Raw genomic sequence first — 17,453 nt, 5'->3', positions numbered from 1 at the left:
TTTGTTCTTCTCAGCAGGTTGTGCTTGTCACTTTGCTGATGTGAACAGGTTCTTAGGAGGAACTTAAATTGATTCACGATGGGTTGGTTTCTTTTGTTTGTCTGTTTGTTTTAAAAAGAGCACAGTTTAAAATAAGCTGCCCTGAGCCACAGTTGGTAGAGAGGTACCTGGGGGTGCGTGTGCTGCTCTCGGGCTGGGCGCTGGTTCCCCGAGGTGGCAGCGGCTGGGCCAGCTCTGTGCTCCTGGCCAGGGGTGGCCTTGGCCTCCCCTGGCCCCTGCAGGCCCCTCCACTCTGCACGTCTCTGCCACATCTTTAGAGCTGATCAGGGAGGCTCTGGAACCCTGTGGGAATTCTCTGCCTCATCCTCCACTGCCACCCAGGGCAGCCCTCGGGGGGTCAGTGGGGGGGCTGGGGGGAGGGGGTGATTTCTGCAATCCATAGTACAAACCAGGAGTTTAGAAAAGGAAACCATACAAAATGCATCTATTATTTCAAAATATGCATCTTTATCTCTTTTTCCTGCAGAATCTCAAAGTACTTTTTTCTCAGGGAGCACTGCTTAATTCTATATTTTTTATCTTCATAAAAATACCTTTTTTTTATGGTAATAAACTTCCCTTTACAGTAAGAGAAAAAACAAGAGTGTATTATCAAAAGCAGAAAGGCTTCAGACTTTTTAGTGGTAGCTAAACTTCCAGGGGACGGTAAAGGCTATTTTTTCACCAGCTACGGCGCGTAGGAGGCCTCGGGGGCTGCAGGCGGGGCCGGGGGGACGTACCTGAGTGCGGCAGGTCGGGGAGCGGGGCCGGCGGGGGTTCCCGTCGAAGAGGGTCCCGTCCCGGTGCCCGCCGCAGCCCGGGGCTATGGCTGTGGTGCTGGAGAGCGGCGCTGGTCGGGGAAGGGGAGGGTTCCCTACCCCGGGGGTGCGAGCAGGGAGGTCGCCCCCTCCTTGGAGCCCTGGGCACTGCTGCGGCCCCGGCTCCCGCGTGGGAGCACCCCCGGGGGGGCTGCAACCCTCCCCCGGCTCCGGGGGCATCACCCTCCCGGGACGGGGCTTCAGGCTGGAGGGAGAGGAGCCCGGGGGGGAGACTCCGGTCCGGGCCCCGCAGCCTTTTAAGGCGCCGGTGCCCAGGGCAAGCGGGGCTGCCCCGGAGGGGGAGGCGGCGGCGAAGCGGGGGCCGGGCCCGGGGAGGGGGGCGGGAGGGGGCGCAGCCGCGCCAGGCCAAGGCACGCAGGCGTTGAAGGACGTTGGCAAGACAGAAACCGGAGGGTCGTGGGGCTCCGGGGGCGGGCGGCCCCGCTGCCGGGGCATCCCCGCTCCTCGGGACCGGCCGGGAGGCTTCGTTCTCCGTTGGCTTTGCGCGGGGAAAAAAAAAAAAAAAGAAAGAAAAAAGGAGAGAAAAAAAAAAAAAAAAAAAAGAGCCCGATGAGGAGGTTTCTTTCGCTTGTCCGTGGCCCTAGTTGAGCTGGCGACAGGCCTCGAAAGTCCATTTGCTGGCCCCGCCGTAGATGTCGATGTTGGCCTCGGCCCAGGCGATGACGTTGCCCGCCAGCGCCTTGGTGCTGCAGGTGGCCAGGCCATACACCTCCCCGGGGCTCAGCTTCCTGTCCCACACGTTGAAGTGGGCCAGCTCCCCCACGAAGGCCTGCGTGGCGTCGAACCCGCCGCCCAGCGTGTCCTGTGGAGGAGCCACCGTCACTGGGGGCACACGGCCAGGCTGCCCCGTCCACCCTGGGAGCACCCAGCCTAGCAGGGACCCTCCCAAACCTGTGCCCCCACCCTTTACCTGCTCCTGGCCCAGGACCAGGACGCCCTGGGGCTTGATGGGGTGGTAGGGTGCCAGGTTCTCGCCGTTGCCGGTCTGCGTGCCGTCCTGGTAGGCTTCCCACACACCGTCCCGTGTGGTCCAAGTGACGCAGATGTGGTGCCACTTCCCGTCGTTGATGACAAAGGGCAGTTTGGCCACCTGCGGGTGGTCGGTCAGGGTGGTGGGTGTGGGGGTCCCTCATGCAGCCCCCAAGGCAGTCCCCTCCCTGCCCCGCACCCTCCCCAGGGCTGTACCTTGTCATTGATGAGGATCTCCATGGGATTGTTGCCCCACTCAATGAGCACCAGCTCATTAGCCTGCCCCGGCACAGCATAGGAGAAAGGGGTGCCCATGCCAGGGGAGGCGTTGGACTTGAGCCACATGCAGATGCTGAAGGCATACATCTCGGGCAGGCTCTTCTTCACCTTGGCATACATGTAGTTGGTGCGCAGCGGGAAGGTGAGCTGGAACCTGTCCGGGGGCCGGTTGTCCTTCTGGCCTGTGGGGGCAGAGGTGCAGTGGGCTCCAGCCAGACCCCCTCTCTGCACGGTTTGGGGGTCCGTCCTCCTCCCGCCCCCCCACCCCCCTTATGTAACGGGCAGTGAGGAGCAAATCCCTCCAGCCCCGCGCGGCTCCCTAATCCCCAGCACAGGAAGCGCCCGGAGCATCCCGGCTCCTGCCACCGAGCCCGTGGGCACCGGCTGCCTACAGCCGGGAGAAAGGGACCGCTCCAGCGGTGGGGAACAGGCACAAAACTGGAGCGGATCCGCATCCAGCCCGGTCCCCGGCGAGTGCGGGGTGTCGGAGGGGGGTGCTCCGGGACCCCGCCGGGAGGGTGACCCGGGGACAGGGGGGCTGGGGAGCGCCCGGTACCTTTCTCCAGGTCGCTGATGCGCTGGTGCAGCGACGTGAGGGTGCTCTCGATCTTGCCGCGCTCCTCGGACTCGTTTTTGGGGTTGTACTTGCCCTCCTCCAGGCTGTTCACCCGGGACAGCACTTGCTTCTCCAAGTCGTCGATTTTGTTCTGCAGGATGTCCTTCAGGTTGTTGGTCTGGCTGGAGGAGTTCATCCTGCTGAACTGCTGCAAGGGGCGAGCACAGGGGCGGGCTGTTACCGCCCGACCTGCCGCCGTACCCGGACAGGCTCCCGCGCTCCGCTCCAGGCAGCGGCTCCCGGTGCCCGGTGCGGTTCCCGGTGCCCGGTGCGGCTCGCCCGGGGTGGCGAGGATGGAGCGCGTACCTCGAGGTTCTCCAGCCTGGTCTTCAGGGACTGCAGCGTCTGCCCGAGCTGGCTGAGGGTCTCAGCCGCCGGTGTCCGCGACAGGTCCCCCATGGTGTTTTTGGAGAAGCCCCCCTTCCTGCCGGCCCCGCCGCCCTTGCTCTCGCCGGGCAGCCCCTCCAGCACGCTCTGGCTCTCGCACCGGCCCAGCTTGGCCGTCAGCTCCCGGATGGTTTCCTTCTGGTTCATGATAGTCTCCTTCTGCTGCAGCACCGTTTCCCGCAGCTGCAGCACGGTGCTCTTCAGCTCTTCGGCCGAGCCGGTGCCCGGCGCGGTGGCCGCGCACATGTCCCCGTCCAGCGGCACCGAGGTGCAGATGAAGCGCGTCTGCCCGAAGCTCTGCCCGCGGCCGCGCAGGCAGAGCAGCGAGAGGAGGAGCGGGAGGCTGCCGGGGAGCCCCGCGGCCATGGCTGCGCTGGGGCCGCCGCTCTCGCCGGGCCCACTGCGGCACGAGGCCCCTCTTATAGCGCCCGGGCGGGGCCGCGGGACCTGACGTCACGGCGCGTGGAATCCCGGCCGCGCGACGGGGGGGGCAGTCCCGGGGGGGGACAGTGAGCGTGAGTGTGTGAGAGCGAGTGTGAGCGGGGGTGGGTGTGAGCAGGGGGGGTGTGTGCAGGGGTGGGTGCGCGCGTGTGTCCGTGTTCGCACGGGGAAGGGGGGGGGGGGCGCGGCGCGAGATCGTGCAGCGGGGGCGGGCGTGCGGAGGAGGGGGCGACAGCGGGGGGGTGTGCGGGGCTGCGCGTGTGTGCGTGCACATGTGCGTGTATGTGCGTGCACATGTGCGTGTGTGCAAGTGAGTGCGCGTGCATACAGATGTGCGTGCGGTGCCGCGGGGGGGCGGCTGGAGAGGCTGGGGCGGTGCGTGTGTGCGCGCTGGGCCGTGCGTGGACGGGGCCGCTGCCGTTCTCCGCGTGTCCGTGGGGACCGCGCACGGTTCCCCGCCTGCCTGCGGGGTAGCTGCGGGGGCGGGCTCGGTGTCGGCGGTGCCGTTTTCTCGCACCGCCCCGGGGCTGTTCCCGGCGGCTCGATAAAGCCGTTCCCCCAGACTCCCCCGGGCACCCCCGGCCCTGCCCCCTGAGCCTCAGGCGCTGCCCCCTCCCCACCCCCCGGTCCCAGCCGCTCGCTCGGGCTCGAAGCCGAGCGCCGGCTTGAGGGGCTGCGGGCCCCGGGTGGGTGCTGCTGGAGCACGGACCGAGCCCGGAATCCCTCTTGTCCTCAGGAATAAGTTGCAGCGCGGTGGTGTTGGTGCACAGCTCTGCTCTGGGCACAGGAGAACAGCGGCTGCTTTTCTTCTTCGTGTTTAACGGGCAGGAAAAAAAATAAAAATCCCCAGGTAATATTTGGATCTGTCCTTGGTAGAAATGGTTCGTGGCTACCAGAGCTGCTGTCTTTTTCTTCTTCAGCAGTTCAGCCAAGGCTGATTCCTCTTCAGTTCTGGAGAAGTGAGCGTGTGGCTTCTCCCTGCAGCTGTTCCTCACAGCCTTCCCTTGGCCAAGACTCATGGGCACGACCTGGCCCCTGCCAGCCCCTGCAGCCGCAGCTCCCTGGGACTCTCCTTACCTGGTCGTTTTATCCCCATCTCTCCATGGTGTTGTCTTGTGTTAGGAAATGCCTGAACCGCTGCGAGGTTTAGCTTGCAGACCCCCTGGCTGAATGTGCTTCTGATGATACCGGGGGGAATTTGGCCCTCCCAGCTCCGTTCACTGCCTGCTCTACCCAACCTGCACTGCAGCAGTCCATATGGCTGGAGTATTTACATAATGCCAAGTTATCCTGTGAAATATGAAGCAATTAATTTTGATTAGTGAAGTGGGTCAGTAAAATACAAAGCCTTTTCAGTGCGTGGATCTGCAAAAGACGAAGTATGACCACTCCATCCATGGTCCTTCCCTCCACTTATCTCCTCTCTGATGTGGCCAGCTGAGCCCTCTCTGGGAGCTGGTGCACCCGGAGCTGCTCACAGCCAGACCCGTCGTGCTGTGGCTCCGTTTGGTACCTTTTCTGTTGCAGGTGCTTGTCCAGCCCCCCTAGCTTGATGACACACAGCCTGGGCATGAAGGTTTTTCTTCCCCAAGGTGTCTCGGCTGCCTTTGGGAGGTCCCATCTCTCACCAATCAGTGCTCTGTAGGATACAGTTTAAACAGTATTTCATGGCCAATCCCAGAGTTGTGGGGTTGTCTTGGGGCACAGCAGAAGGAGGGTGGTGGGATTGGCAAACACCCCATTTCTCTGCTGGGCTGGGTGCAACTGGTGATGCCCAGCCCAGGGGACCAGGACAGGGCAGGGACAAATGTGGCCACAAGGTGTGGAGATGTTCCACAGTGCCCAGTGCTTCTGCAGCACCTTTGCTCGGATCCTGGAGTCCTTTTGTTGCTACTTTCCATCAAACCTGTCCTAGAGCTCATGGGGACTGCAGAGACTTGTTACGTGTAGCCTTCCTAAGGCTTCTGGTTCTCAGTGTTGCTCCTGCCCCCACACAGTGGTTCTGAGCCCCTGAAACCTGTGGGCAGCTCACCTCTGGTGCTGTGTGCTTTGCTTCAGGAAATTCTGGGGGGAAATCTGCTTTTCCACTGGGTTCTTCACTGCTGGTTTGACTGCCCTGGTTACTTTGCCTCCGGTTTGTTCTCTGTGCTGTGCAGCATTTCAGTGCAACAGGAATGGAACAGAGAGGAGATAAGGAGGGGGCAGGGAGGATGTTTTACTGGGCAGACCAGTCTCCCTTCTGTGCTAGTTTTGTTCTGTTGTTTTAGATTTGGTTTGGGCTCTTTCTGAGAAAAGGAACGCTATGGTAAAAGGCTGATCAGACTGCAGGTCTAATTCTTCTGCCACAGGCAGGAGCGCAAACCAGAAATAATGTTACTGCAGGCGATACAATTACACCAGCGTGGAACTGGTCTGAGAGGCAGCCCGAGCAGTACCCACTTCTGGCAGCATCTGCATGATATTGACAAAGCTGTTAATGTTACCAAACCAATTTCACCAGGAATCTTTTGTCACCCACAGTACATTATGCTGAGATGAGACCAAGGTGACAGGTGCAATAAAATAAACACTCGATACGGTGGTGATGGAGGCTCTAAACACCCAGATAGGAGAGAACAACAAAGCTGAGCTACAAGAGATAAGCAAGATAACCCCCGTGTCTCCTAATGCAAAGAAAGAACTAGAAAATATAATCAAGATTTCAGCTTTCCCAGAATCACTGCATCATGCAGTAGGATCCGTTATTGCTTTCATAGATTTGGGAGCTGTATAGGTATAATAGAATAATGGAGCCCCTATTATTTTTAACTCTTCTCTTGCCTCTCCCAAGGCACTCTGTAGCTGATTTATGGCTCTGAGGCTGAAAAGAGCTGAGCACAGCTATCAAGGACCCTTGGAGATGATTTAGTTCTGAACAGGAGCCAGCAGGCACATTTGTATTTGTGATGGATGAGTATAATTTTGGACAGTCCAGGGTGCTCCCTCAGGGGGCCTGGCTCCCCGTGCCCCCCCAGCTGTCAGGTGCAGAGGGAAGGAATGTGCAGGTTTGATCTGTTCAAAGCTAGATTTTTTTTTTTTTTTTTTAAGTGGACAAATCTCTTTAATCCCAGGAGCTGGAGCCCTAGGGAGCAGGGAGCGGAAGCTTCCTCCCCTGTTTGTGCAGCCTGATGTACACAAAACATCTCCTATGGGGTCAAGCTGATTCCACAGTTCAGTCCCTTCTGCAGAGGGGGAACAACATGATCCATTTTGAGATGGAGACAACTTTGCAACAGGAATAGTAGTGAGCAGACTTCACCGAGCAAGAAACGTTTCTCCCTTTGTGCATCCACCTGGTCCACAGCTCAGCTGCTGGTTGGGCCTGTGTTGTCTCTGAGGTTCCCTGAGGGATCATCCACTCCAGCCCCTGGCTCTGCACCCCCATCCCCAACATGCTTAAAGCAGGACATGGCAGTGCCTGTGATGCTGTTTGGTTGGGGTTTATTAATATAAGGGCTTGTTCTCAGGGAGCCTCCAGCAAGAACAGGATCCTTGGTTACCCTGCAGCCCCACTGCCCGGGTGGATCCCACACATGGACCCTTTCCAAAGCCTTTTGCCTTGTGCAGCCAGACAAGACACACAAAACCAGCACACAGCCCTCAGCAGCTCCATGGTTAAGTTTGCAGAATAGTGCATATGTAAAATCTTTTTATTTTTTTATACGTTCTAAAATCTACAGCTGCCATGAGAGCAGCTTGAGCCTGGTGTGGAACTAGTGCAAATACAGTGCCTGTAAAGTGGAGTATTCCCTTCTGTAACAGACAAACACTTTGGACTGGAGTTTGGAAATTTGCTGCATTTTGCTGCAGTCTTTCTTTGCAGGTCTCTCCCTCTCTGTTTCTCTCCCTCTCTCACACACACACATTCATTCTCTCCCTTTTTTTCATTGTTTGCATCTCAAAAGTAAATTTCTTTCTAAATTGCCTGACGTTTATGTCCAGTGAGAATGAGGAGTGTGTTCTTTGTACTAGTAGGTCTCAGTGATGCTATAGGGACACAGATCCCTTCATTACAAATAATTAATTTGGCTATATATTGCATAACATCCTAAAAGGCTTTCTAGGGCAATCTCATGCTAGCTGGATGCACAGTTCCTATCAATATTACATTACATTTGGGTACAACAGTTATGAAGTTTCATTAAAAATTTAATTTGTGGTTTAAAACTGCAGCATTCCCTTAAAAGTGTAGCAGAGAAACCATTTTGGCTGCTTGAGGGCTGATCTTGCAATAGCCAAAATTGCAGGGAGAGCTGCAGGAGGGGCTGGGTGCCGTGGTGATGCTCCCTGCTCAGGGATCCAGCGGGCTGGACCAGGAGAGGGAGGGAGCTCAGGCTTGGCAGCTGCCTGTACGGCCTCCTCCTGGGTTCCTGCCAGCTGTGAGATGCCTTTTCTGAGTAGAGAATTGAGCATTAACCCGTGTCTCTGGTTAGCAACCAAGTGTAAGCACAAAAAGGGCCGTACCCCGTCCTCAGTGCACCACACCCCAGCCTCGTGCACCCATCTGGGATTTAGTTTGTGTGGGAAGGAGACAGGAACTTCTGGGGAGTGCAGAAGGAGAGAGAAATTCGTGCTGTGCCCTGGGGCTGTAGGACAGGAGCTGGGCTCTGTCTCCTGCAGGCTCCTGGGGAATGAGCTGTGAGCCCAGGAGTCCCGGAGGAGAGGATGCTGATGGCTTTGTGCAGGTCACAGACACATCCTCCTCCACTGGCCTGCGCTGGTGCACATTCACAGTTTCCTTTCTGTCAGGGAAGTTGTCCTGTGGTGGGAACTGAATGTGGAGCAGGAACGGGCCGGTGTCATGTTTTGTTAATGAGGTTTTGTTGTGACGCCCCAGCAGCAGGTCTGAATGGAGGCAGGTTTAAAACATCCCACACCCGCCTCTCCCTTTCAGAATCGATTTGTACAGTAATTTCCGCCCCTGTCTGCACACACAAACAGCAGAAGAACCAACAGCTTTTCCTTCCATACCATCCCTGAAGTAATTTTCCAGCTTCCTCAGGATTTACCTGCTGTAAGAGAAAGCAGAGTGCCAGCTGGGTGATGGATCCAGACCTGGACATGGACCTCCCAGCCCTGCCCAGGCAGTGGGATGGGACCTGCTGCTCCTACCCACAACCTCCATCTAACACAGGTGGTCTGCATGGAGCCTCTTGCTGCAGCACCCACAAGACAAACTGTGACTCTATTATAAAACCCACATTTGCCATTTTTCCCTGCCCAAAGGAGGAGAGGCACTCTCTGAGGACAGCAGGGTGCTCCCAAAGTCAGGACTGTCCTGCTGTTTGCTGTAGGTCTCTGTAAAAGATTGCTTCCCCTCCCCCCAGAGAGGATAATAATGGGGAGTGGGTCCCTAAATCCTTTAAGCCTCTTTGATAGCTTCAATATTTAGCTGTAATCCTGCTAGCACTTCTGACCAGGAGCAGCCCTGTGTCCCTGTCCCTCTGGGGCTTCTTCCCACCTTGCAGTGCTCCCTTTTCACAGGAGAAAAGGCAGGGCAGGATAAGAGGGAAACATCAAAAGCCAGCAGCGCTGTCGGTGCCCTAGTTTTTTCCGTGGTTATTTATCATTTTTCACAGTCTCTTGCTCTCTTTCTCCCACGCTCTCTGCTCTATTATGTTAATGTCTGTGGAGGCTGGGCTTGCCTCTGTGCACACCTTTGGGATGGAGTGAGGGAAGAGTGGCTGGGCAGTCTGGAGGGAGCTAGGAGCAGACACGAGGCAGATGGACAGCTGGTCCGGGCCAGGCAGGCGCAGGGAAGATGCAAGCCCCAGGTCAGGGAGCTGGGAGCTCTGTGTTGGCACCTGCTCCCAAAGAGGGAGAAGCAGGAGCAGGGATGATGAGGTCCCAGAGAGACAGAGCTCCCCAGAGGGGGGAACACTCTGGTCCTGCCTGGTGGGTGAGAGCTTGGATTGTCTGTGCCAAAGTCAATGTCTGTGCTCATGATGGTTTGGAGTTAAAAACCAGCAAGGTTCTGGAGGCAGGATAGATAAAAATGTGATCATGCAACAGGAATTCATTGCATTTGCCTGCTGGGAGGGCTGACCCCTACCCAAAGGGTCAGTGGGAGAAAGGAGTTCTCAGGGCACTGAAGATCTGTTACTGGAAAGGATACCATTAGGGCTGGGTGTGTTATTGATTCCTGTTCAAGACTTGAGGCTTAAGAAGCTGCGGAGATAGTGAGTGTAACTGGAATGACACAGGAGCTGCTTCCAGGCAGTAAGTGAAGCTGGAGCCACGTTGGCTGGTACTGGTGCTTCTGGAGCTGGAGATGCAAGGGATGGCAGGAGCCCAGCACAGGGCCCTCCCAGCCAGCTCTGAGCCAGGACTGGGACAGCAGTGGAAGCCCTGGAACACTGTCCTTCCAGAGGTGAAAGAAGGACTTGCAAAACTCTGGGCTCCTCCTGGAGCAACACATTCCTTGTGTTGTTTGTGACAACATTTGGGACTTGCAGAAATGCCACCCAAACCTGAAGGCACAGCACTGCCCTGCTTCACTGGGCACAACAACAGCCTTGTCAGCGTGTGGCCTGTGGGGCTGATCTCCTCGTGCTCTTATTTCTTAGGGCTTTTCTGCATGGGAAATGCAAAATAAATTAAGTCCTGAATCCAGAATATGCTAGCTATGCTGCACTGCTTCCAAGGACAGAAAGTCTTGGCATGGTCTTTGGAAGTGGAACAAGCTTCTCATGCTTGTTGCATCCTAACTGTTCAATCAGCAGTTTAATGGCAAGTCATTAGTGTACTATAAATTCACATTTTATATTTATGTAGTGCTTATTTTACCATGTAGAAAAGGCTTTCCTTTCCAGCTGTATAGATACTCCCCAGTGTAAATGACAGGAGGAGAAGTTTGCATATCTGTTCATCTCACTTCCATTAATTATAATGAGACTAGTCACCCAATTTCTTAGAAGCCTGCTGAATTTCAGCAGGTAACATACCAGCCATGAAACCCACCAAGGCTTGGGAAATAAGTGTTGATCACTGTGTCACTTTGTATCAGAAATTTGAGTTTGAGACATCCTAGGCATAAGGAAAAGGTTTTGAGTGATGTATTTAATGGGAATGGTGAAAAGAGAACTAGAGAATTGTGCTGACTCTGAGGGTAATTACATTTCCTGGGTGTAGGGAGAGATTTTTGGGTTTATGTCCATCTACAGCAATGTTAGTGGTAACACTACATGGGCCAACCCAGGCTGTGTCTTTCTATTCAGGGTTTCTTTAGGCTGGATCCAAGTCTCTTGGTTGCTGCCTTTGTTATTGCCCATCATGAAACCAGACTGTGGTGGTTCTGATTCTGATACAATCTCTGCATCACTGCTCAGGCATTTTTTAAAGGCTGCTCCATGAAATAACTTCCCCATTCCCAAGCCCCAAAAGAAAATGGTTTGAGAACTCCCTGTAAAATGTTGAATTACTTCCTATCAGCCAGCTCAGCTCTGGTTAAAGGCAATATTGAGTCAGTGGGAAGGTGTGCTTGGCAAGCTAATTGCAACGAGACATGCCAGGAAACAGGGTTTGGTCTGAACAGTTTTGACAGACTCAGAAGGAGCCAGCAGAGTTCATTGACTTCTGCTCCTGGTGTATTGGGGTGGTTTTGTCACTGAGTCAGGGCTGATACTGATCTGTAATAGCTACAGACTGATTAAGGAAACATTTCTGCTCATAATAATGAGAAAAGCAGTAAATATCTGCCGAGGTGACATCTATCATGTGTTTTTAAACACACATAGCCCGATAACCTAGCAAATTATCCAGATTGCAGAGAGACAAAGGGAGATAATGATAACAAATGAGCTCACATTTCTGCAACGCCTTTCATTGAGATGGATGGCAAAGTGGTCTGAGAACTCTATTAACAGCTTCTACAAAATGTCTAATCTATGTATCCCCAAATGTATTGAGTGCAGCTTCACTCAGGCTTTATGAGGAAAACATCTCCATTAAGCAGCCAATTTTGGTTGGTCTTTGGAGTGGTCATTTCAGTCGCCCCCGTGTGAGCAGGAACACAGAAATCTTTACATTTGTCGGTGACCTGAAGCCACCTTTGGGGTGAAAAGCAGCTATTGCTTCACAGTCTAAATTACTTCTAACTCCTTTACTACCTTGTATCCAAGGATGTCAAATACACTCATTAACTAAACTCTCTAGCTAGTGATTCACCAAGAAACTTGCCCCTTTATAGTTCAGTAGTGACAAAAAGAAAGGAGAGAACTCTCACACTTTCTGCTTCCAGCTGCTGCATCCCCTCCTCTTTCTCTGCTTTTCCTTAGTGAAAAATTTCCCCGATGTCAAAGCATTTCTTCCACTAAAAGGGCAAGGAGAGATTTTTGACCTAGTATTTATTCTGGCCTTTTTCAACATAAGAAGAGGAGAAGAATCCATCATATTCCTAATGGAGCACTCCTGACTCAGACTCAGCTTTGCACCCATTTTATGTCTCCCATAATTTCCAGGCAGTCTGAGTGTGTTCATAACAGCTCATGGCATCAGGCAGGAGGGTGGGGGCCACTTAAGGACAACTGGCATCTAAAATGCTCTGGACATGATCCTCAGCCCTCCCTAAGGCCTGTCTGCATCTCCTGGAATAAGGGGCTGCTAGGTCCCTCTGTGTCAGCTGTGGGATGCTCAAATGCAGATGGCAAAGGATTTTCAGAGGGACACTTGTGTCCTTCCTGCAGGGTAGAGGTGGCTGCTCTGCAGGTGCTGCAGGGCTCTGTGTTGAGCAGGGTGGTGTGATCCCATCCCTATGGATGTGTATTCCCCTCTCAGGAAGCCAAAGGAGTTGGGATAAGGCTTGGTGGCCCTATGGTTGTTTCCTCTGCTTCAGGTTTGATTCATCTTCTGTACTCAGTCTTCTCCAACAAGTTCTTGTCTGGGCAGGGGAAAGCCCCAGTTTTTCTGTTCCCACCCCTGTGCTGCAGATAGACTGCTGGGAAAGCAGGAGTCGAGCAGCAGTTCCTCCTGAGGTGGTATTTTATCCTGGAGCTCCTTGGCAGGCAGGAGCTCCCAGCCCAGTCTGGCATGGTTAGGGCTAGAGCCACTTCCCGGCAGCGCTGGAGGGGCACGCGCTTCCCGCCAGCTGGGTGGAAAGGAAGCGGGTTAGGAAGAGCGTGGCAGTGCCAGGAAGAGACTCATCAGTTCCCATTCATACAGAGGGAGCTCACTGGGATTCTTTTACGAGATGGAGAGTCAATTTTATGAATAATTTTTTGCTGTGTGTTGGTTTCGGCGCCAAACACCCACCACCCCCTTCTCACCTGCCTCCCCATCCCTTCCCCCCTGGTTCCAGCCTCAGGTCTGAATCTAAGCTCCTTAGCTTCCCATTTACTGCAAGGAGACAAGTGTGGAAGTCTATGTGCTGTACATGCATAAATAATAGAACTGAAATCACACGTAGTTAAAAATAGATATTCTTCCTAATAAATATTTTACCTACTGTCTTTAGGAGATAAAGCTCCCCTGGCTGAAGTGTTAAAACAAACCTTGTTGTTAGCCCCTAAATGCTGAAAACAACCCCAGCCACAGCTGTACAAGCAGTGCTTGGCTGACAGGGGGTGTTCTCATGCGTGTGCATCTAAACAAACGACTCCTAAAGCCTTGGGAAAGGCAAAGATGAGGGCACAGACCTTTGCCTCTGACTTGGGATCATTTAGTGACCTGTGATTTTGACTAATAAAAATTAAAGATAGAATCTCTCCTGATATTTTTGAGTAACCTTCTCTCCATACCTTCCGTTCTTCCTGCCAAGAGTGGAATCAGAATTAGCTGCCAAATAAAGCAAAACAAAGGACACTGACAGAGGCTGAGATAGGAGGATTTTTCATTAAAAAGAGTGACAGGTGGAAGAATTTGTCCAAGTGTGTTTCTGGAAGATAATCCTTCTGCATTTTGGTTTTTAGGACATCACTGAATGTGCCTTCCTTGACATGGTGTTTCCACTCCTCACATTCCCTAGCAACAAGGGTTTTACAATGCCAGGGAATTGTATCAAGGATATGTGATTGAGAGCAGGTGTACTGAACTAGGGCTTAGCTCTATAAAGGATAAAACTAGGACTGCAACCCAGGGATCTGAAGCACAGTGAGCTCCCAACTTGAAGTACAGAAGGTGAAGTTCTGCCTATGAGTGTGTCTGTGTGTTTTAGGAGGGTGCAAAGCCAGCTAGGTGATATGTGCCACACAGAATTCCAAGGGAAAAATTCCGCCTGCAGGCAGGTGGTTGTGGGAGTGCACTAAACAAATACAAACCTGATAAAGTACCTCCCCAGGGAGCAGGTGCTGGAGCATCTTCCTGCACTTGCACTACAAACTTCCCTGGTGTTGAAATGTAAAGGAGAATAAATGACCTGGGCATTTGGCTGGGGGACTCGCAGTTGGATTTTTGGAGCACTAAAACATAACTGGCATTCCAGAGTGAATGGACTGATGTTCTCCTTGTTGGGCAGGCAGAGACCTGCCAACCAACCTGAGAACAGAGTTCGCTTCACTCTGTGATTTTCCAGAGGAATTGCACTCCCAGGCTCTGCTGACTGGCTTGACCAGCTCCTTATGGTCTCCAGCAGCAGCCCCGGTGCCTCGCATGGACACGGGCACCTGCCTGGCACAGACCACGCGGCACATGCAGTCATCAGAAGTGTGTTCCAGATGAAATCACAGCAGGTCGGGTGCTGATAAGTGTTATCAAGGGCTCGCTGCCCACATGGAAGGAGCAGGACATTCCAGAGATCCATCTGGGGCTGGGAGCTGCCTTGGGGACTTCCATTGCCAGCCAGGATGAGTGATCCCGAGTCGTGCTGAGTAGATTATCAGACTAAAGCTGAGTGTGCCTGGAGGGTGTCAGGGGATGGGAATGGAATTAAGAAAGGTTTGGACAAATTGGAGAAGTCTAAAAAGATTTTGTTTCACTCCAGTGTGGAGAAATAAGCAGGATGATAAATAAGGGTAGGAATGAAGCACTTGCAGCCACCGGGTGACCAACTGCTGCCCCCCAGCACAGGCCTGGGCCACCAGGGCACAGCCCCCCAACCACAGCAAAGGAGGGGCTGGTCTGGGGACACCTTCTGAGACCTGGCTGGGAGGACATCATCGCTGTGCTAAATAGATGGTATTTTTGAACATGCCATGAAAAGGGCGTAACATTTAGTTTCAGCAAGTCTGTGACTGGGAATTTGTGAACTGACCAGAGCCAGTAAATATCAAATGAAAAAAATTATCTGCATTTATCTCTGAATAATCCTCAGAAATACCCTTTTCTAAAGGACACGTTCTGCAGGTCACTGAGGATCAGTCTCCATTTGAATTCCTAATTTTGCAATTTTTGATGGAAATTGGAATGAATCACAGGTATAAGGAACAGCTTGTGTGTAGAGACCTATTGTGCCAAGGCAAGAATCGTTGCAATTTGTTGATTTAATCTGTTATTCTACGAATCTGGGGCCAGAGGCAGGAAACCAGGGGACCTGGTAGCAGTGACACGCGCCACCGTGTGCTGCCTTCCTTCTGGAGCTGCCGGCAGCACCGGGATTCCTGGCCAGCGGTGGCAAGAAAGGATGCAGCTACGTGGGGACGGGGTGGATCCTCAATGGGAACAGACTGAGGTCCTCCTGGGAAGTGCCTGTCTGGGATAATGGGAGCACTGCTGCACGCAGAGCTGTGTGGGAATCTGCTGGCTCCCGCTGTCCCTCATCCCGGCGGCCCGGCCGTCGCTCTGCCCTGCGGAGCCCTCCTGCCTCCCCTGCCCTGGAGCCCCTCTCAGGGGGATCCCAGCAGAGATGCTGGTGTGGATGGGATGGAAGCACCGGGAGCACCGAGAGCCTCAAAGAAGCAGGGCAGTGCTCCAGAGAACCCCTAAACCAGAGGGATGTGCAGGGAACGGGGCACGCGTGGCTCTTCCAGCAGAGGGATGGGCTTTGCCGGGCTGACCGTGACAACACGTGGCCCTTAGCTTAAATCATCCCGGTTTTAAAGCCGTGCACACGGGCAGCGAGGCAGATCTGTGCTCCCTGCCCTCTGGCCGCTGTGTCCTTCAAAGGCACCTCTGGAGCGGCCGCAGAGCAGCCCGCCCGGCTCCCGAAAGCTGCCGGGATCCGGGATCGGCGCCCCAGTGCCCGGGGTCTTTTTTCAGGTGGTGTGTTGGGATTGTTACTCCCACTTTGTGCAGCTGCCGTGGTTTGAGGAGTTCATGACAGGTTTGCAGAAACGCGGCCCTAAGAGCTTTCCAGGCCGCGGGAATTCAGTAACAACCAGGCAGTTCTGATCAGCCAGCGGCATCAGGCACCCGCGGAGCCGTGAATCCAGCTCAGCCCCTAAATCCCGGGAGGAAAAGCAGACGCGGCCACCCCAGAGCCTCCAGGAAACATTATCTTCCCATCTCCTGTAGAGAACGATCTTCGCATTTAAAATAGTCCATGAGTGTAAGCACAGCGTAAATATTAATGAAAAATACTATGATTCTATACATCACATCACGCAGCCGTTCTTTGACTTCTACTTTGAAATAAGTTTTACACATCTAAAATATTACAAACACGAATGCGGTTGGGCTTCATTTCTGTCTGCTAAGAGCAAACACTGAGAACTTCGATTAGGAACGATATTTGATATTCATTAACCTTCAGTTTATTTGACAGATTCCTGGAATAACACGTTTGCTTTTCCTCCTGTGCAGAAGCCGTGAGGGTCGGTGCGGGCGCGGGCGGGCTGCAGCCCCGCACCGCGCTGCCTGCTGCCCCGCACCGTGCTGCCTGCTGCCCCGCACCGTGCTGCCTGCAGCCCCGCACCGTGCTGCCTGCAGCCCCGCACCGCGCTGCCTGCTGCCCCGCACCGCGCTGCCTGCTGCCCCGCACCGCGCTGCCTGCTGCCCCGCACCGTGCTGCCTGCAGCCCCGCACCGTGCTGCCTGCAGCCCCGCACCGCGCTGCCTGCTGCCCCGCACCGCGCTGCCTGCTGCCCCGCACCGTGCTGCCTGCTGCCCCGCACCGCGCTGCCTGCTGCCCCGCACCGCGCTGCTCCTTTGCCCCGGGGTGAAGGGCCACAGCGCGGGGAGGAAGGGAGCTCTGAGCGGGGCGAGCGGCGGTGCCCGCGTGTGGGAATGCGTGTGGGAATGCGTGGGAAGCAGGACCCGGCAGCTCCTGCTGCACGGCTTGATCTGTGCCCTGCTGAAGGGGCCCGGCCCGGCCTGGCAGGCTCGCTGTGCTGTGCGGTCAGTCCTGTGCTGCTGCAAGCGATGGAAACCTGAGTCGTGTTGATTTTTATTGGGGTGTTTTGGTTTTTTTTTTGTGGCGTGTTCACTTTTTCGCGCCCTGAAAGTGCTGAACGGATCCGTCCCTTCCGTGCTACGGGAGGGAAGAGCCTCGGAGGGGCCGCGGGCGCCGCAGCCTGCGGGCCGGGCAGCCCGGGGGCAGCGCGAGGCAGCGCGGTGCGGATCAGCTCCGGGCTCTCCGCGCAGCGCGGACGGGCTGTCACCCCCGGCCCGGGTCGGCCAAGCCCCGCGCCCCCCGGCAGCCTCTCGGCTCACCGGGGCTGGGATCCCCGCGGTGCCGGTTCTGCCCCCGCAGCGCCTGCAGCCCGCAGGCAGCCCCGGGCCCGCCCAGCCTGCGCTGCCGCCGCGCGCCGCCGGGGAAGGGCCGGCAGAGCCCGAGACCTTTGCCCAGGCGGTCCCCGCAGGCTCCGAGGAGGACGGCCTGCTCTAAGTCCCGGGGCTCCGGGAAGGGTCCCGGGGCCGCCTGGCCCGCGCTAGGCCCGGGACAGGCCGCGCTGTAACCATGGTAACAGCGGCTGGACCGCGGCCGCTCGGCTTGTCCCACCCGGGTGCCCGTAGCGCGGTGCATTGTGGGCCGGG

At 55.1% G+C, this 17,453-nt stretch overlaps 1 protein-coding gene across 1 annotated transcript; it reads right to left on the bottom strand.

The window, feature by feature from the left end:
* Window positions 1-487: 487 nt before the first annotated feature.
* NPTX1 (neuronal pentraxin 1) lies at window positions 488-3,501 on the bottom strand. The gene is made up of 5 exons (XM_051635180.1): window positions 3,049-3,501; window positions 2,683-2,890; window positions 2,064-2,308; window positions 1,789-1,968; window positions 488-1,680 (listed from the first exon to the last, which is right to left on the bottom strand). The coding sequence occupies exons 1-5, from the start codon at window positions 3,493-3,495 to the stop codon at window positions 1,459-1,461; spliced, it is 1,302 nt and encodes a 433-aa protein (XP_051491140.1). The 5' UTR covers window positions 3,496-3,501; the 3' UTR covers window positions 488-1,458.
* Between the last annotated feature and the right edge of the window lie 13,952 nt (window positions 3,502-17,453).

This window comes from Apus apus, chromosome 17 (assembly GCF_020740795.1).
Source record: "Apus apus isolate bApuApu2 chromosome 17, bApuApu2.pri.cur, whole genome shotgun sequence".
Lineage (NCBI taxonomy): Eukaryota > Metazoa > Chordata > Aves > Apodiformes > Apodidae > Apus > Apus apus.
This window is presented reverse-complemented; position numbering and strand designations above follow the sequence as displayed.